Source organism: Porites lutea, chromosome 12 (assembly GCF_958299795.1).
Source record: "Porites lutea chromosome 12, jaPorLute2.1, whole genome shotgun sequence".
Lineage (NCBI taxonomy): Eukaryota > Metazoa > Cnidaria > Anthozoa > Scleractinia > Poritidae > Porites > Porites lutea.
The window spans coordinates 21,386,319-21,406,689 of NC_133212.1; the positions used below are offsets into that span (position 1 = coordinate 21,386,319).

General features: G+C 39.5%; 2 protein-coding genes across 2 annotated transcripts in view; both read left to right on the top strand.

Moving 5' to 3' along the window:
* Positions 1–254: 254 nt before the first annotated feature.
* LOC140953868 (uncharacterized) lies at positions 255–8,745 on the top strand (the record flags this gene model as incomplete). Its single annotated transcript, XM_073403246.1, has 9 exons — positions 255–402; positions 1,265–1,578; positions 2,547–2,689; positions 3,259–3,333; positions 4,118–4,350; positions 5,093–5,400; positions 6,855–6,997; positions 7,276–7,364; positions 8,678–8,745. Coding segments are annotated over exons 1-9 (1,443 nt in total), but the record flags the coding sequence as incomplete, so codon positions are not given.
* Positions 8,746–8,781: 36 nt separating this feature from the next.
* Positions 8,782–20,371, top strand: part of LOC140954055 (uncharacterized) — a 45,626-nt gene continuing 34,036 nt past the window's right edge. The window contains exons 1-13 of the mRNA XM_073403457.1: positions 8,782–8,878; positions 8,992–9,299; positions 10,032–10,174; positions 11,024–11,112; positions 12,176–12,487; positions 12,853–13,160; positions 13,384–13,529; positions 13,688–13,776; positions 14,015–14,329; positions 15,014–15,321; positions 17,518–17,645; positions 17,821–17,909; positions 18,313–18,627. Coding sequence (XP_073259558.1) covers positions 8,809–8,878; positions 8,992–9,299; positions 10,032–10,174; positions 11,024–11,112; positions 12,176–12,487; positions 12,853–13,160; positions 13,384–13,529; positions 13,688–13,776; positions 14,015–14,329; positions 15,014–15,321; positions 17,518–17,645; positions 17,821–17,909; positions 18,313–18,627 — 2,620 coding nt within the window. The 5' untranslated portion in view covers positions 8,782–8,808. The remainder of the gene's footprint in view (positions 8,879–8,991; positions 9,300–10,031; positions 10,175–11,023; positions 11,113–12,175; positions 12,488–12,852; positions 13,161–13,383; positions 13,530–13,687; positions 13,777–14,014; positions 14,330–15,013; positions 15,322–17,517; positions 17,646–17,820; positions 17,910–18,312; positions 18,628–20,371) is intronic.

Sequence of the window (20,371 nt, forward strand, 5' to 3'; positions counted from 1 at the left end):
TCATGTTTGAAAGTCCTCTTGACCGGGTAACCATCATACTTTCTAACTATTTCTCAATTTTGCAAGACCATTTCTCGCATTTCTCTTGAGCAGGTTCAGGGTATGGAAGCCTCATTAGCAGCTCTGTTGCCGCCATCGCACAAACTCCAACAGCTGCCGGGACACCAACTCCCAGCTCTGCTGCCACCATCACACCAACTCCAACAGCTTCTGGGACACCAGCTTCCACACCTGTACCTACATACAGCACCTCACCATCACCTACACCCAATCCACACAGGCGAAAGTGTCGTAAATGGCAGAACTCATACTATTGTCCTGGCTCTTATAAGATGAAGGCTGTTTGCAAAGACGGATATTGTGTCTGCACTGGTCAAGGCTATAACTATGACACTTGCTTGCGTAAGTTGTTTTCTTATGATTTCAACATATAGGTTACAAAAAGCTGACGCTCAGATGTCGGCAGAAGACGTACAAAGGTGCCAAGACAGAGATATAACCACATCCCACAGCCAAAAAGGGCTGGCGCTTTGCATTGTCCCGCCTACAGCTGACCGTTTAGCACGTTGCTAATCATTTTGAAAAGAAGTGCTACTGTTTTATTTAAACAGAGATTTAGCCTTTTATTATGTCTACTCAAAAAAAAGTTTTTAGAATATGGAATCTTTATCTTTGAAGGAGGTTCCAAAATGTGTCGTTTAGGACTTCCCAGATTTTTTCTAAGAGAGGTCACATTTTCTTAAAAACGAAAACATTAATGGAAACTGCAGTTGTCTAAATAAAACACTCGCTCTTTATGGAATAACCATTATCACTGTTGGAAAGAGCGCCTTAAGACTGGAAACTTACTAAGTTTGAAGGTGATACGTTTAAAGGAAGCAGAGATATTGCTCCTCAAAGTCGCGAAATTTACAGACGTTTGCATGGTGGGCTCGACCTTGCCCCCCTATATTCAAACGTCGGTAAAAATGGGCGACTCTGCGCAGTAATATCCTCGTTGATGTTCAACAAATCACGTTCAAAATTGGCTTCTTCTTGTTTTTTAAGGCGTTCGTCTCAGCTGTGTTTACAGATTAATTTTCGCTAACTGGTCCAAGTTAAAAGTTGAGAAAACCGTGGAAGGGTCTATTAAAAGAAGAAGAATTGGTTAGACCACCAGTGATGCAGCAATCCCAAACATCAACTCCATCTCTGCATCTCTGATTGTGATTATTTTGTTCTATTTATGCTGATTATTACTCTGGTAACCTTTTCATTTCTTCAGCTGATGCATATGGATGTAAAATTGAGGTGAATTCTGCTACAGCTCTTGCCAAACCAAGGGATAACAACCAAAGGCGCCTGACCACCTACAGCTGTACCCCTGGCAGCAGTTCCACACAGTATGAGGTCCACATATTGACTGTGTACGAGGCTGAGGCTCTCCACAGGCGTCCTCCAGTAGGTGAAAATGCTAATGTGAATATCGTCAGTCGGGGAAAGCCAAATACAGCTATTGTACTCGTACTTGGTAGCTACGAACCTGTAAATTGGATTCTCAAGTTACCCGCTGGTATTTCCATCAGTAAAGTTATTTTGGTAAGTACACTTTCGTAATAGGAACTGATATTAGCGAAATTATTGTGTTAAAAGAAACCTTTTATATTGGAGGTAAGTGTGGTACGACTGAGGTACAGTCAAACAAAAGTGTTTGTACGAACGGGGTGTCCGTATTAAGCGGTCATGTTATTGAAGTCAAAAAACCCCTTTTTCACGAGAACAAAATACCAAAGAAATAAAAGAGGACATATGCATCGTCAAATTCAACTTCTCTGACCTTTACAAAGCCGTCATTACGTGGCTTAAGTCCACGGAAACACTTAAAAATCGCTCATTTACAAATCATCCTATCCAGTGTATAGTAGCCCCGGGAACATCGACATGCCGTCGACTGAAGGATTTTTTACCTTCGAAATGGAAAGGTCTATCACAGCCCACAGTTGATGTGTCCGCATTAGCAAGGTTAACTTTCTATGAGAATTCGTTGATTAGGCAAGAAATAAGTGTCCGTTCTTCGCATTAACAGGTGTCCGTATTAAGCGGGTTAAATTTAGAGAAAATGTAAGGGCTTTCCTCAGAGACTGTTTGTAAGAGCCATGGCTCTTGTTGTCCGTAATAACGAGGTGTCTGCATTAAGCGGGTGTCCGTAAAGCGGGATTCGGATGTATTTTAACACTACATATTAACGTAGGTTCAAAATGTTTGGGGGTGTTAGAGTAGTTGTTGAAAATCGATCGTTATAATGCACTTAAAAAGGTTAAATTGGTCAGTTTACCTTTGAGACGTAAAATCTTATGTTTTGAGCAATTGTTTTGTCACAAGAAGTTAAATTATTTGTCATACCTATTCAACAAATCTTTTAAGGCAGTTTGCTTGCCATAGCAGGTATCAATGTTGGGAAAACTTTCACCAAACTTTGGTAATAACTAAGAAATAATCCTATTTATGTCCTTTACGAAACGAAACAACGTGTAATATGTTGATGGTGATTTGTGTTTTATTTGTAGGTTGCTTATTATGTGGATGAAAGTTCCGTTACTGGAGACATAAACCAAGTGAAGGCAATTGAACGGAAGGGTTGGCGTAATTCAGAGTGGCGAGTGGGATTGGGCAGTGATTCGGGAGGAGGTGATACAGTGGCGCTACTTAAGTGAGTAACCTTACAGCAAAATAAAACATATTCAGGGTGATCTCCACAATTTTTACCATGTCTTAGTGACTTATCGGTTAGATTTTCACGTGCTTGCCGTCAACAGTGTTTTTGTAGCAACCTTTCCACCGGCCAAACACAGTCCCAATATAATGAAAAACCGTTATATTTGGGGGTATAGAGAGAGGGACCTGGAACAAACCATAATACAGTCAAAGAGAAAATTAAACAATATATAACGGGACCGATGATTAGAAAAGTTATTGGATTGCGGGAAATAGTCTAAAAAATAAGGGGAATTTTTCTGGGGTGCTTTCATAAATACAAATTTTTCCCAAGACTTTTGTCCATGGTTGTAGTTTAAGGTTTACAAGTTTTTATTTCAACATTAAAAAGCGAAAATGTACTCACTGCTCTAGCTATCCGCAATAAGCAGGGTTAATTTTGGAAGGTATTTTTGATACAATTTTAATGAAACACTTTGATATAAGAATTGTGTCATAGCTGTATCCCTGGTACTGTCGGTTTTGCTTGGAGTATCCATATAACTAAATTTCCCTTTTTTGTAGACAAGTTCACAAGAGATATGGCGTGGTGACATCATTTACGAGCACTTACAGAGCAGATGAATGGTCACTGAAGTTGTCTTCCTCACACGGTAACCAACAAGTACTTTATTCAGTACCGAGTTTAAAATGAAAGAGACCTCTTGTGTGTTTCAGGGACGAAATTAGCGTAGACTTCGGACAGCGTTTAAGCCACAATTATTTGTACCTTAATTAAACGCAAATTGAATTGCTACAATAGTTTGCTATAATGGTATAGCCAAGGTCTATTGGAAGTCAGTCTGTTTAAAATTTCTCCTTCTATTGTATTGCTATCATGACTTACCTATAGAGTGGCAATAAATATTAAAAGATTTGGAAAGGAGTAAAAACTATCGAAAAACTATGGAAAAGAGATGTACTAAAGTAGAACTGTAAGGTGAGGGCTAAAAAAGCTATTACAGTTATGCCGTGACATTCCCAAAGTTCAATGTCAATTAAGTTATATGCATTCTTAGAAGAAGACTTGCATTTGGACGAACATTTATCGTATTTATAACTATAATTATTGTTTATCATAATCGGTCTATTTCAAATATATACATTGTAGAAAGGGTATTATTTCAATTTGGCTCAGCCATTATACTCTGCTCTTGTCAACCGCAAAAAATCAGTGACTGTTTTTTATCAGAGTTCACTTGGATTATACTATTTTCCTGGTTAACTTGATTAATCTGATTGCCAAGAAATTTAAAAGCATCATTTTTGGGAAGTTGTTTGTGTACTATAGGTTACACTATAATTTCTGTCAATTTTAGATTTTACCAGACCATTTTTCGCATTTCTCTTGAGCAGGTTCAGGGTATGGAAACCTCAGTAGCAGTTCTGTTGCCGCCATTACGCCAACTCCAACAGCTGCCGGGACACCAGCTTCCACACCTGTACCTACATACAGCACCTCACCATCACCTACACCCAATCCACACAGGCAAAAGTGTCTTAAAATACGGCAGAACTCATACTATTGTACTGGCCAATATACCAGAATGAAGGCTGTTTGCAAAGACGGATATTGCGTCTGCACTGGTCAAGGCTACAACTATGACACCTGCTTGCGTAAGTTGTTTTCTTATGATTTCCATAGATCGCAGGTAGAATAAGCTGACGCTCAGATGCCGACAGACGACGTACAAAGGTGCCAAGACAAAGATATAAACGCATTCCACAGCCCGATTTAGCATTTTATTATGTTGACTCAAAATAACTTTTTTAGAAAATAGAGCCTATAGTTTTGAAGGAGGTTCCACACTGTGCTGTTTAGGCCCTCCCTGATTTTTTTCTTAGAGTATGAGGTCGCATTATTGCCTGAATAAAACACTGGCACTTAGCGAAAATCCATAAACACTGTTTGAAAAAGCGCCTTAAGATTGGGAAACTTACCAAGTTTAAAGGTAATACGTTAAAGCAACAAAGATATTGCTCCTTAAAGTCGCGAAATTTTACAAAGTTTGTAACGTGTGCTCGAACTTCCCCCCAAGATCCAAACGTCTGTAAAATTCGGCGGCTTTGCACAGCAATATCCTCGTTAATGTTCAAGAAATCACGTTCAAAATTGGCATCTTCATTATTTTTAAGGCGTTCTTTTTAGCCGTGTTTACAGATTTTCGCTAACTGGTCCAAGTTAAAAGTTGGAAAAACCGTGGAAGGGTTTATTAAAAGAAGAAGGATTGGTTAGTCACCACAGTACCACCAGTGATGCAGGAATCCCAAACATCAACTCCATCTCTGCATCTCTGATTGTGATTTTTTTGTTCTATTTATGCTGGTTATTACACTGGTAACTTTTTCATTTCTTCAGCTGATGCATATGGATGTAAAATAGAGGTGAATTCTGCTACAGCTCTCGCCAAACCAAACAACCAACAACAACTGGGCTATTCTACTTATAGTTGCACGCCTAGCAGCAGTTCCACACAGTACGAGGTCCATGTACTGTCTGTGTACGAAGTTATTAACAGGCGTCCACCAACAGCCGGTAACGCAAATGTGAATATCGTCAGTCGTGGAAAGTCAAACAGACCTATTGTACTCGTACTTGCAAGCTACGAACCTGTTAACTGGATTCTTCATTTACCCACTGGTATTTCCATCAGTAAAATTGTATTGGTAAGGACATTCGCACACCATGAACTTAAAAGGAAAAAAGTCATTCTACCCAGAGACCTGTCGTTACGCAATTTTCTCGACCAACAGCATGTCAATCAGGGCGGATAAAGGTTGGGCGGTGAAACGAGCGCTCCGCTCTTCATTTAATGTGTGATGCGGAGTAGGACTGGCACGAGCGCTCTTTCCGCGCTTCCGGTGCGCTTGAAGGCCGGCGAAATTTTCCTTTTTACAAACCGGAAATCCTATTTTCTTTCTGTAATTTTAGGCCAAAATGTTAAATAGATAAATTCGTTTCATAACAATATCAATAAACAGTTTCATATGTTTGTGTCTGTACGTCTATAAGTCAAACTTGTTGGTCGTATATAAGCCAAAATTTGAGTTTAATTTGAAAGTGTTGAATACCTCCTCCTTCCACTAAATATCACCTAATCGTCTTTCCCCGTTTCGTTTGCAAAAGCTTAACACTTGTTAACCTCAATTTTTACATATGTTAAAGGGGGATAAATTTTATACAACATAACAAAAAATTAGATTGATATATATTGATATAGTGGCGTTGTACTTCTTCAAACTTTGCTTCTCGGGTGCAACGCGCCATGGCGATTCGCGCAATGCGTTGAAAATCCGGCAACTGCATGTAAACAAAATTTAGTGAGGTTAGTTGTAAGGTTTTTTCTCCTTTTTTCTCTCTAAAACAAAACAAGGTAAACAGTAAAAACTGAGGGAAAACTAACTTTGAAGTTTCGAAGAACCAGAAAGACGTATGAGATGTTTTTTTCATAATTGAAAAGAAGGATGATGGTGATTGAAATTAGCATAATTTCACCTTGCACGAGCTTCACGCGTTTATAAAATACACGTCATCTAGTTATGAAGCACGATTAGTTTTGCCATGGATGACATGGATGAGATTTTCCTTCGTGTTTTAAACAGTACTTAGTTGCTTTTGTTTTGGAATAACATCGACATTGGCGAGTAGCAGAACGAAAATATAATTCAGTGGTAGAGTCATGGAAGTAATAAAAGAAACCCTTTGAAAGAGATGTTTGTCTACTCCAACTAAACCTCCCGCAAAAAATAACAACATTTGCCTCTCGGAGACAGCGTACCAGCACAAAGGAACGAGGAAGAAGTGCAAGAAAACAAATCAAGATGCCATAATTCAGTGACAGCGGCAGTGTCTAACGTACAAACCACATCGCAAGCCCTGACCGAAGTCGAAAACAAGCGACATTTCTAAGCAGAGTCCCAGTCCTCTGCATCACACCTTTTTGCTCGGACGGGCTCGTTTCACCGCCCAACCTTTATCCGCCCTGATGTCAATTTTAGGGTATGCTTTTTGAAAATATTGTTATTATACTTTCGGAATAAAACATAGAAATAATAATCGATCTTGTCTTTGAAACAAGAAAAGAAATGTTTAATGAGCAAGAGTTGTGTTTGATTTGTAGGTTGCTTATTATTTGAGTAAAAGTTCTGTTAGTGGAGATGTGAAGCAAGTGCAAGCAATTGAACGAAAGAGTTACCGCAATTCAGAGTGGCCAAGGGGCTATGGCAGTGATTCAGGGGGAGGAGACACAGTGGGGCTTTTAAAGTAAGTCCTCCCTTATTATTAGAGCAAACTGAATAACATTCTTTTTTGCGACCGGCCCCCCTCTTTTCTCTCCCCCCCCCCCCCCACCCCTTACCTGAAGGTCTGGATCCACCACCACTGCTAACTGAACAGCAATAAAGTTATTCGAGGTTATTCCACGTTTGTTATAGAAAAATTTCCACGCATCCTCAAGTCTGTTCAGATCTTGATAATTTTGATATAAGATAGTTTTATATTGTTCATTTTGCATGCCAACTTATATTTTGCCCATTTCATAGAAAAGTGTACAACAGATTTGGTGTGGTGACGTCATTTACAGGTACTTACAAAGCGAATCAATGGTCACTGGTGGTACGCTCCTCAAGCGGTGTGTATACATAATGTTTTGTCTTTTTTACAACCGAAATAACAGTGATGTTTTTGAAAAAGGTTTAAACCCGGGAGTCATATTTCACAAGTACGTTGAGCATAATTGTCTGGGTGAACATATAGTCCTGACTACGCTCATCTGGGCAACCACCCTCAAGCTACTTAAGTAATGTTTTCCATAATGTAACTACTTGAAGCTACTGGCAGTTTGTTAAAGATATGTGACCATGTTAGGTTCGTTGTTGTCATGTGAATAACAGACAAACAGCAAATTGATTGAAACAATTTATTACACAAGGAAAGTAAAAAAGGGTGAAAGCAGCTAAGGAAACAACAAATTACAAACAAAATAATTAAACTAAAAGAAAGCTAAAGAAAACTAAGAAAAACTATTTACAAAGCAAATAAACAGAAAATGGTTAAATGATAAAACTAGCCATTCTCGTTGTGAGATCTTAGTCACACAATAAACAGACAATAGACTAATGGTAAAATTGATCTGAAACTTATAGCTGAGTGAACACAAGAACAGTTTCACAGTGACTAATTTGTGAATTCAACGAGGTAATTGACCTAAAAGGAACTGAAACTGCTCATAATCACAACTAAGGAAGTAGTAAAAGGCTAAATACCGTAAGAAAACAAGGACTGAAGGTCACTAGAGTAGAACATAACAAAGCAATCTCATACCAAGGTGCTGAAGGTTGACTTGCTTGAACTACAGAGGTGTAGCTTCTGAAATGTGCTCTCCTCAAAGGTTTGAGTGCAACTGACCAACTTAGGCTAAAACTAGTGAATATTTAGTGCTAGGAAACTGGGTTCACATCCTGTTACTTAGGGCATAGAAATGTAGAACTCACCCACAAACTGCCATACCTAAATTCTCTTACATGTAAGCCTAGAAAACATTGAAGTCTTATTTACTTGCAGGCTTCTGTTTACTTAAAAGGAAATAAATTCTAACCACATTTGCTTTTATGCTCTAAAACCAGCTTACCTAGGACATGACACAAGAATGTGGTTTGTGCATGTAACATATGGAAACACATGCTTGCATATTTCTAAAGAAAAATAAAATAGCTACCAAAAGGGAAAATAAAAGGAATAAAATAATAATATAAAGTGAACTTGGTCACAGATAGTTCCATTTTCTGGTTTACCTGATTATTGTGGTCGCAAAGAATCTTTGGAAGCACTTCTTGTGCTTGTTACACTATAATTTTAATCAGTTTTAGATTTGGCTAGACCATCGATGGCATTTCTCTAATTCTCTTCTCTTGTTTCTCACCATCGTCACACAAACTCCAACAGCTGCCAGGACACCAGCTTCTACACCTGTACCTACATACAGCACCTCACCATCACCTACACCCAATCCACACGGGCGAAAGTGTCTTAAAATACGGCAGAACTCATACTATTGTCCTGGCCAACATAATAACATGAAGGCTGTTTGCAAAGACGGATATTGTGTCTGCACTGGCCAAGGCTACAACTATGACACCTGCTTGCGTAAGTTTTCTTGTTATGATAATGAAAAGCTAATACCTCATATATTGGGTGAAAATTGCTTTTTTTGTTCTATTTATGCTGATATTGCTCTGGTAACTTTTTCATTTCTTCAGCTGATGCATATGGATGTAAAATAGAGGTGAATTCTGCTACAGCCCTCGCCAAAGCAGAGTATAAAAACCGCCGACAGCGACCTACCTACAGCTGCACACCTGCCAGCAGTTCCACCCAATACGAGGTCCATATATTGACTGTGTACGAAGTTATTAACAGACGTCCACCAACAGCCGGAAACGCTATTGTAAATATCGTCAGTAGCGGAAAGTCAAACAGGCCGATATGTCTCGTCCTTGGTAACTACGAACCTGTAAATTGGATTCTCAAGTTACCCGCTGGTACTTCCATCAGTAAAGTTATTTTGGTAAGTACACTTTCGTAATAGGAACTGATATTAGCGAAATTATTGTGTTAAAAGAAACCTTTTGTATTGGAGGTAAGTGTGGTATGACTGAGGTACAGTCAAACAAAAGTGTCCGTATGAACGGGGTGTCCGTATTAAGCGGGTCATGTTATTAAAGTCAAAAAACCCCTTTCACTATATTGGAGGTAAGTGTGGTATGACTGAGGTACAGTCAAACAAAAGTGTCCCTACGAACGGGGTGTCCGTATTAAGCGGGTCATGTTATTAAAGTCAAAAAACTCATTTCACTAGAACAAAATACCAAATAAATAAAAGAGGACATAAGCATCGTCAAACTCAACTTCTCTGACCTTTACAAAGCCGTCATTACGTGGCTTAAGTCCACGGAAACACTTAAAAATCGCTCATTTACAAATCATCCTATCCAGTGTATAGTAGCCCCGAGAACACCTAAAAAGGTTAAATTTGTCAGTTTACCTTTGAGATGTAAAATCTTATGTTTTGAGCAATTTTTTTGGTTGGGATCACCGGCAAATATGTCACAAGAAGTTAAAATTATTTGTCGTACCTATTCAACAAAACTTTTAAGGCAGTTTGCTTGCCATAGCAGGTATCAATGTTGGGAAAACTTTCAGCAAACTTTAGTAATAACTAATAAATAATCCTATTTATGTCCTTTACGAAAAGAAACAACGTGTGATGTGTTGATGGTGATTTGTGTTTTATTTGTAGGTTGCTATGTATGTGGATGAAAGTTCCGTTAGTGGAGACTTAAACCAAGTGAAGGCAATTGAACGAAAGCCTTGGGGTAATTCAGGATGGAAAGTAGGATGGGGCAGTGACTCGGGAGGGGGTGATACAGTGGCGCTATTGAAGTGAGTAACCTTACAGCAAAAGAAAGCATATTCAGGGTGATCTCCACAATTTTTGCCAAGTCTTAGTGACTTATCAGTTAGCCTTTCACGTGCTTTCGACCCCCTCCCCCTTTTTCAACAGTGTTTTAGTAGTAACCTTGCCACAGGCCAAATGGAAAAGTGCTATGTTTGGGAGTATGGAGAGAGAGAGAGAGAGAGAGACCTGGGACAAAACATAACACAATCAAAGGGAAAATTAAACAATTTCTAAAGGGACGGATCATTAGTAAAGTCATTGAGGGGGGGGGGGCGTTCGATGAAAAAAAAGATCTTTACGCAAGAAAAAATTGAAGGGAATGTTAACGCAAAAAAAAACAAAACAACAACAACAACAACAACAACAACGTGCAGGTTGAAAACTCCCCACCCCCGCCAAAACTTTTCTAATGCGTCACCCCTGAAAATATCTGCCTCTGGCGATGGATAATTTCGTTGGTATTCTTAAACAAATAAACAACTTCAATCGGCTGCACAAGAGCCCTTGGGAAAGTGAAGCAATATTTGTAATTATCTGTAATTTTTGGGTGCTCTCATAAAACTGTACTACCTTATGGAAAATACCTTGCCAGTTCGTCCCAAGACTTTTGTCGATGATTGTAGTTTAAGGTTTACAAGTTTTCATTTCAACATTAAAAAGCGAAAATGTACACACTGCTCTAGCTATCCGCAATAAAGAGGGTTAATTTTGGAATGTATTTTTGATACAATTTTATTGAAACACTTTGATATAAGAATTGTGTCACAGCTATATGCCTGGTATTGTCGGTTTTGCATGGACTATTCATATAACTAAAGTTCCCTTTTTTGTAGACAAGTTCACAAGAGATATGGCGTGGTGACATCATTTACGAGCACTTACAGAGCAGATGAATGGTCACTGGAGTTGTCTTCCTTACACGGTAACCAAGAAGTGCTTTATTGAGAATCGAGTTTAAAATGAAATACCCTGCGAACAGAGGCTTCATTTTCGCTGTGTGAGCTGTCGTGCGAAAAGTAGCCTCTGCCGACAACCGTTCAAATCCGTCCAGAAATCTGGACGAATAAATTTAAAAAACGGGTTTTTTTCTGTTCTTGACCGGTTTAGAGCATTGCGTGAGTCTTGCGTAGCAGATCAGTGTTGTCGCAATTCTTTTAATTCCCGCGAAACTCGCGCCATTTGACGACAGACTGACGATTAATTTTGCTTACGAATCTCGTGACGACTTTCGCGCATGCACGATAGAAAATTTAACGGTTGTCGGCAGAGGCTACTTTTCGCACGCCAGCTCACACAGCGAATGTAGCCTCTGCTCACAGGGTAAAAATGAAAGAGACCTCTTGTGTGTTTCGGGGACAAAATGAGCGTACACTTCGGATAGCGTTTAAGCCATAAATTGAATTGCTACAATAATTTACTATAATGGTGTTGTCAAGGTTTATTGGAAGTCATTTTGTTTAAGAATTCTTCTTCCATTGGTATCATAACTTACTTATACAGTTACTATAAATATTGAAAGAAAACGTAAAACAGGTTTGGAAAGGAGTAGAAACAATCGAAAAACTGTGGAAAAGGGATGTACTCAAGTAGAACTGTAAGGTGAGGGACAGAAAAGCTATTACAGCTAACCGTATGTGCCATTCCCAAAGTCCATGTCAATTAAGTTATTTGGACGAAAATTTATCCTATTTATTGCTGATTTATCATTATCGGTCTGGCTCAAATATACACATCGTAGAAAGGGTATTATTTCAGTTTGGCTCAGCTAATAAACTCTGCTCTTGTCAACCGCAAAAAATCACTGTTTTTTTTTTTATCGGCGTTCAGTTGGATTATAGTATTTGGCTGGTTAACTTGATTCATCTAATTGCCAAGAAATTTCAAAGCATCATTTTTGGAAAGTTGTTTGTGTACCATAGGTTACACTATAATTTCGATCAATTTTTTTATTTTACCAGACCATTTTTCGCATTTCTCTTGAGCAGGTTCAGGGTATGGAAACCTCAGTAGCAGCTCTGTTGCCGCCATCACACAAACTCCAACAGCTGCCGGTACACCAGCTCCCAGCTCTGCTGTCACCCCCACATCAACTCTAACAGCTGCCCGGACACCAGCTTTCACACCTGTACCTACATACAGCACCTCACCATCACCTACACCCAATCCACACAGGCAAAAGTGTCATATATGGCAGAATTTTTACTATTGTTCTGGCCAATATAGTCAAATGAAGGCTGTCTGCAAAGACGGATATTGCGTCTGCACTGGTCAAGGCTACAACTATGACACTTGCTTACGTAAGTTGTCTCGTTATGATAGCGTGAAAGCTAAAACCTCAGATAGCGGGCAGATGTGTCAGTGAAAACTGCATTGCTAAGTTAATAGGTGTTTTAAGAATGGCTCCTTTTTGATTAACACAGAGGCTTTGCACTAATCTGTGACTACTTTAAAGCATAGTTTTGATATAGAGGGGTCTATTGCTTGGAAGGGGGTTCTCAAGAGTGTTGTTTAGGACTTGCTCTTCTTAGATGTTTCCTAAAGACACACTCACTTTAATTTATTAAGGCAAGCTGCAATTGACTGAATAAATCACGGGCTGTCTGGACAACCCCCAAAACCATCTCCATCTTTGCTACTCTAACTTACTTTTTCATTTCTTCAGCTGATGCATATGGATGCAAAATCGAGGTGAATTCTTCTACAACCCTTGCCAAACCAAACATCCAACAACAACAGAGCTATTCTACTTACAGCTGCACGCCCGGAAACAGTTCTACACAGTACGAGGTGCACGTATTGTCCGTGAACAAGGTTCTTAGCATGAGTTCTCCAACACCCGGTAACGCTAATGTGAATATCGTCAGTCATGGAAAGTCAAACAGACCGATTGTACTCGTACTTGCAAGCTTCGGACCTGTTAACTGGATTCTTAATTTACCTGCTGGTATTTTCATTAGCAAAGTTATATTGGTAAGTACATTCGCACATCATGAACTAAAAAAGCGAAAAATCATTCGACTCAGAGCTAGACTTAATAGTCTTACGCAATTTTCTTTTACCAACAGCATGTCAATTTTAGGGTAAGCTTTTTTGAACATGTTATTATACTGTCAGAACAAAACCAAGAATAATCATCTTGTCTTTCAAACAAGAAAAGAAATGTTAATGAGCAAGAGTTGTGTTTGATTTGCAGGTTTCTTATGATTTGAATAAATGTTCTGTTAGTGGAGATGTGAAACAAGTGCAGGCAATTGAACGAAAGAGTGTCTCCTCTTCAGACTACGGGGATATTGGCTATGGTAGTGATTCGGACGGAGGAAATACAGTGGAGCTTTTAAAGTAAGTCATTATCTGAACTACAAAATTACTTAAGGTTATTCCACAATTCTTATAGAAAAATATCCATACATCCTCCAGTCTGTTCAGATCTTGATAATTTTGACATAAGACAGTTCTATATTGTTGTTTAAGATACCAACTTACATTTTGCCTTATAGAAAAGTGTACAACAGATTTGGGGTGGTGACGTCATTTACAGGTACTTACAGAGCGAATGAATGGTCACTGGTGGTACGCTCCTCAAACGGTACGTTTACCTAACGTTTTACTATGTTACCAACCAACATTACAGTACTGTTTTTCTTAGCTACTTGAACCTCCTTGCGGTCTGTTTAGATAGTACCATTTTCCTGGTTAAATTGATTAATGTGATTGAAAAGAAAATTACAAGTATCATGTTTGAAAGTCCTCTTGTCCGTGTTAACATCATACTGTCTATCAATTTTAAATTTTATCAGACCATTTTTCGCATTTCTCTTGACCAGGTTCAGGGTATGGAAACCTCAGTAGCAGCTCAGCTGTTGCCGCCATCACACAAACTCCAACAGCTGCCGGTACACCAGCTCCCAGCTCTGCTGCCACCATCACACCAACTCCAACAGCTGCCGGGACACCAGCTTCCACACCTGTACCTACATACAGCACCTCACCATCACCTACACCCAATCCACACAGGCAAAAGTGTTATAAATGGCAGAACTCATTCTATTGTACTGGCCAATATACCAGAAGGAAGGCTGTTTGCAAAGAAGGATATTGCGTCTGCACTGGTCAAGGCTACAACTACGACACTTGCTTGCGTAAGTTGTTTTCTTGTGATTTCCATAGATCAGGTAGAGTAAGCTGACACTCAGATGCCGACAGAAGACGTACAAAGGTGCCAAGACAAAGATATAACCGTATTCCACAGCCCGATTTAGCCTTTTATTATGTTGACTCAAAATAACGTTTCTAGAAAATAGAGCCTATATTTTTTAAGGAGGTTTCATACTGTGGTATTTAGGACGTCCCTGATCTTTTTCTAAGAGTATGAGGTGTGAACACTGTTGGAAAAAGGGCCTTAAGATTGGGAAACTTACCAAATTTAAAGTTAATACGTTAAAGCAAGCAAAGATATTGCGAGAAATTCGCGAGAAAGTCGCGAAATTTTACAAGGTTTGTACTTGCCTCCAACGTCCAAACGTCTGTAAAATTCGGCCACTTTGCGCAGTATTATCCTCGTTAATGTTCAACAAATCACGTTCAAAATTGGCATCTTCATTATTTTTAAGGCGTTCTTTTTAGCCGTATTTAAAGATTTTCGCTAACTGGTCCAAGTTAAAAGTTGGAAAAACCGTGGAAGGGTTTATTAAAAGAAGAAGAATTGGTTAGACCACCAGTGATGCAGCAATCCCAAACATCAACTCCATCTCTGCATCTCTGATTGTGGTCTTTTTGTTCTATTTACGCTGATTATTACTCTGGGAACTTTTTCATTTCTTCAGCTGATGCATATGGATGTAAAATAGAGGTGAATTCTGTTACAGCTCACGCCAAACCAAACAACCAACAACAGCAGGGCTATTCTACTTATAGTTGCACGCCTAGCAGCAGTTCCACACAGTACGAGGTCCACGTACTGTCTGTGTACGAGGTTATTAACAGGCGTCCACCAACAGCCGGTAACGCAAATGTGAATATCGTCAGTCGGGGAAAGTCAAACAGACCTATTGTGCTCGTACTTGCAAGCTACGAACCTGTTAACTGGATTCTTCATTTGCCCGTTGGTATTTCCATCAGTAAAGTAGTATTGGTACGTATGTTTAGTTGTCTAGGACGCAAAAAAATACTTAACCTTTTCAACAATTGGGATCAAAGTTTGAACCGTACCCCTTCGTCAATAAAAATGCTCAAGCGATCCCATTTTCGAAAAAAAAACGCACTCAAATTGAGTGTTCATTTATTTACCAGGAAAGTACTAATGCAGGGGACACTATTTTCACGTCTCCTAGTGGAGACGGGGCTGCCATTTGTTGTGGTCATTTGAGCTACGCGAAAGACTTGCCGTTTGCCTGGAAAAGACAGTGCCTTCATTACTCATTTATTTTAAGATCCTCAGTATAGGTCCAACACCGGGAATCAAACCCGCGACCTGTGGTTCTGCAGTGAAGGGCTCTATCGACTTAGCTAATCCTGCCGCGTTAAAAGAAGAAAAAGACTGAGAAAAAAAGTTAAGGATTTACTTGGAAATTCTTCCTTTCAGAAGACGGTTATGATGAGTCCCTCGTCTTATAAAGTTGTTTTCTACTTCATCGCAAGTTACTTCGCTTTTATCTTAGTCTCCCTTGTTATTACTACTGTTGGCGGTTTATTCATTTCTATTTCATTTATGATCTTTAATTTATTGTACTGTAATTGTCGTCTAGTTCATCTTTATAGACGAGGAAAATATGTCTTTTTCCTTCCTCTGTCTCGTAGCCTGCAGTGCAGGCGTTTTCTTCGGGCGCGCGAATGTTTTGCTCGCAAAAGCGCCATGTTGAAACTCGAAAAGAGGGGAGAAAATGGGGCGAGTCAAAAGGAGCGGGATAGGGGGCGGGAAGAGAGAAGGGCGTATTTTTTTTCTCCCCTCCCCCTCCCCCCTTCCTTCTTTCGCCCTAGCACCTACCCTTAGGGTTACTATTTTTACTCTCGCTAATCTTCCTCCGTCATAATAAATTAAGCAAGTGTGAATAAATTTGTTTGTTGTTGTTGTATTCGCACAGCAGGAATTATATTTTTAAAAAAATCATTCTTCAGTTGCTCAGTGACAAGTCACTGCAATTAATTATGGTATAGGGTAGGCAATGTTGCTGTTCTCATAGTCGATCGGGCAATATAATTTTTACAAAGTCTTTTTACCCCTGATAGACATGATGTATTCCACATTGGATAGCCTGAGTGACAGGCGATAGTCTTGGGCCAGGATTTTAAACTTTTTACTCCTTAGTTTATATAACACAACGTCTGGTCAATATTTTGTTTACTTAAAATAAATGTATAGCCGAGGCATTTGAAAACTGAGCAATTTTTGCTGAATAGACCATTTTACAGTTGTGAGCTTAGTATGCTAGCCTTTGAGTGAATGTGAGCTTGAGGCAACATTCAGACGGTACCGGTCGAAAATTCGTACGTTTAGATCTTCCCTTCACACGGAACCACGCTAACCGTTCGAATATTTGAACGGTAAAATCGAGGTCAAATTTTTGACCGGTACGGTCAAAAATTTGAACGGCGAGGTGTTAACACAGTGACCGGCTAAATTTTTTAACGGTTTATAAGGCGACGTTGCATGGATCATGGTCACTCAGCTGGGAGACGCCACTTTGAATTTGCTTAGGTATCGCTCTGCGCATGAGCAGATGGTAAAACCTCTGACAAAAGCCATGCGCACAAGAGCTCTGGGGCCGAGATTGTGACAGAAGTTAAAATTCAAGCTGGTTCGACAGTTCCGTGTGATGAGCGCGAAATCCGTGTGAACAAAGTTTCTGTTAAAATTCTTCAATCGGTCGAAAATTCTACCCGCTGTAAGGTGTGAACGTGGCCGAGGTTGACCTTGTTTTGACCTCTGTCCTTTTCATATGGAAATTATGCCTAAAAAAACTACTTACCATAAGAACAACATGATTTACATAATAAAGCGGGAAGGGTTGTATCAAAACAAGGTCAACTCCAGCCTCATTTCCACCTGTAACTGTAAAATGGACTATAATTATTAGAAAGTGTGCAATGTCTGCGATCATGACACTCTTAAGAACTATGTAAATGTGTATACAATGACAAAAGACAGATGTTTTGATGGTTTTTATTGATTAGAAGGTATCATTTCAAGGGAAAGATACATTATTTATGTTAACCAAAATTCCAAAATATTCCGTGATGCTATCATTTTATGGTAAAATAAAGAAATAATCTTTCAAACAAGTCAGGACTGATCGAAATGTTGATAATGAAGAGTTGGTTTTATCTGCAGGTTTCCCATTATTTGGATAAAAGCTCCGTTAGTGGAGACGTAAACCAAGTGAAAGCAATTGAACAAAAGAGTTACCATTATGGATATGGCAGTGATTCGGGGGGAGGAAATACAGTGGAGCTTCTAAAGTAAGTAACTAACTAAACTGCGAAGTTATTTGAGGGAATTCCACATTTCTTAAAGAAAAAAAAATACAAGTAACCTCAAGTCTGCTGAGGTCTTGATAATTTTGATATACGAAAGTTTTTTATTGTTCATTGTTCATTTTGGATATCAACTAACATTTTGCCTTTATTTTTATAGAAAAGTGTACAACAGATTCGGTGTGGTTACGTCATTTACAGGTACTTACATAGCAGATGAATGGTCACTGGTGATACGCTCCTCAAGCGGTACGTATAAATAACATTTTATCTTCTTTACAACCGAAATAACTTTGATGTTTTTGCGAAAGGTTTGAACCCAGGAGTCATTTTACAAGTAGGTTGAGCGTGATCGTCCAGCTGAACTCCGGGTGAACGTAGTCCTGAATAGGACTGCTGTTATTGTCACTGTCAACAACAGTCCTATTCCGGACTACGTTCACCAGGGCGATCATCCTCAACCTACTTAAGTAATGTTTTCCATAACTACTTGAACCTACTGGCGGTTTGTTCAAATAGTACCATTTTCCTACTTAACCTGATTATTGTGGTCGCAAAGAATCTTTGGAAACACTTCTTGTGCAAGGTTACACTATAATTTCAATCAATTTTAGATTTCGCTAGACCATTGATGGCATTTATCTTTGCGCAGGTTTGGGGTATGGAAACCTCAGTAGCAGCTCAGCTGTTGCCGCCATCACAGACACTCCAACAGCTGCCGGTACACCAACTCCCAGCTCTGCTGCCACCATCACACCAACTCCAACAGCTGCCGGGACACCAGCTTCCACACCTGTACCTACATACAGCACCTCACCATCACCTACACCCAATCCACACAGGCAAAAGTGTTATAAATGGCAGAACTCATTCTGTTGTACTGGCCAATATTCCAAAATGAAGGCTGTCTGCAAAGACGGTTATTGCGTCTGCACTGGTCAAGGCTACAACTATGACACTTGCTTGCGTAAGTTGTCTCGTTATGATAACGAAAAGCTAAAACCTCAGATATCGGGTACATGTGTCAGTAAAAATTGCATTAATAAGTTTAGGTGTGTTATAAAAATTCTCTATTTTCCAATTCCCCATAATACACTCTGTTTGCCCCCCAAATTTTGCATAAACCATTGTTTTTAAATGCTCCTGGGAGTATTGCATTTTTCCAAGAGCATTTTAAGACAATAAGTTATGCAAAATTTGGGGGGCAGACAGAGTGTATTATGGGGAAATGGAAAATAGTCAATGGCTCCTGTTTGATTAACGCAGAGGCTTTGCACTTATCTATAACTACTAACAATTATTCTTTGAAGTCGGGGTGAATAGTGGCTTTCTGCACAACCCGCAAAACGATCACCATCTCTGACACTCTGAGTTACTATTTCATTTCTTCAGCTGATGTATATGGATGCAAAATCGAGGTGAATTCTGCTACAGCCCTTGCCAAACCAAGGTATAACAACCAACAGCGCCAGACCACCTACAGCTGCACTCCTGACAGCAGTTCTACGCAGTACGAGGTCCACGTACTGTCTGTTTATGAGGTTATTAACAGACGTCCACCAACTGCCGGAAACGCTATTGTGAATATCGTCAGCCGCGGAAAGTCAAAGAGACCGATCGTTCTCGTCCTTGGTAGCTACGAACCGGTGAACTGGATTCTCAATTTACCCGCGGGCATTTCTATTAGTAACGTAGTACTTGTAAGTACTCTTTCACGAAGGAACTAGTATTAACGAAATTATTCCGTCTAAAATTACTGATGTTGTCTTAATAAATAAACTCGAACTCGAGCTTGAACTTGGTAAGTACCTCTAATACCAAGGTATTTAAATTCTGAACAACTTGGGCTCGTCCATGATACACCGCAGAACAGTTTAAATTTGTTTTCGCTATAAGATACATAACTGAGTTGAACTTTTGATGGGTTTTTGCATGGATCACAAACATTTCACAAGAAATCTAAACTTTTTGTCCGGCTCCCCCTAGCCAAGTCTTGCAGCACACATGCCAAATTTGGAGAATCGCTAAAAAGCTAAGAAAAGACCTTGTTTATATCCTTCAAGAAAACTGAAAATTAAAAGTTGGCGAAGATTTGTGTTTTATTTGTAGGTTGCTTATTATTTGGATCAAAGTTCCGTTAGTGGAGACGTGAACCAAGTGGAGGCAATTGAACGAAAGGGTTTGCGTAATTCTGAGTGGAAAGTGGGATGGGGCAGTGATTCGGGTGGAGGAGATACAGTGGCGCTATTGAAGTGAGTAACCTTACTGTCAGCCTTAGGAAACAGCCGACATTTGGCGACGCTACCACTGGTTTCCCCGCCAAATGACGTCTAGGAAACTAGTGCAGAAATTCCATGCTGGTGACGCGTCACTACCCAGATGTGGGTAGTGCTTCTGATTGGTCGTGCAGCGTGGGAAATTTGATTCAACCAATCAGAAGCACTACCCAGATCTGGATAGTGACGCGTCAGTATGGAATGTCTGCGCTCGTTTCTTAGACGTGATTTGGCGGGAAACCAGTGGTAGCGTCGCCAAATGTCGGCTGTTTTCTCAAGCTACCTAAGTGTGAAGGTGTATAAGTTTAGAATTTTTATCATTTAAACAGAAAATTAAGATGGCTTGTAACAATCAAACCTGATGGTATTCACAATTTTTCCATGCCATCAGTTTAACAAATTGACGCCAGTTTTTTGTCATCTGTCTCCTTATTG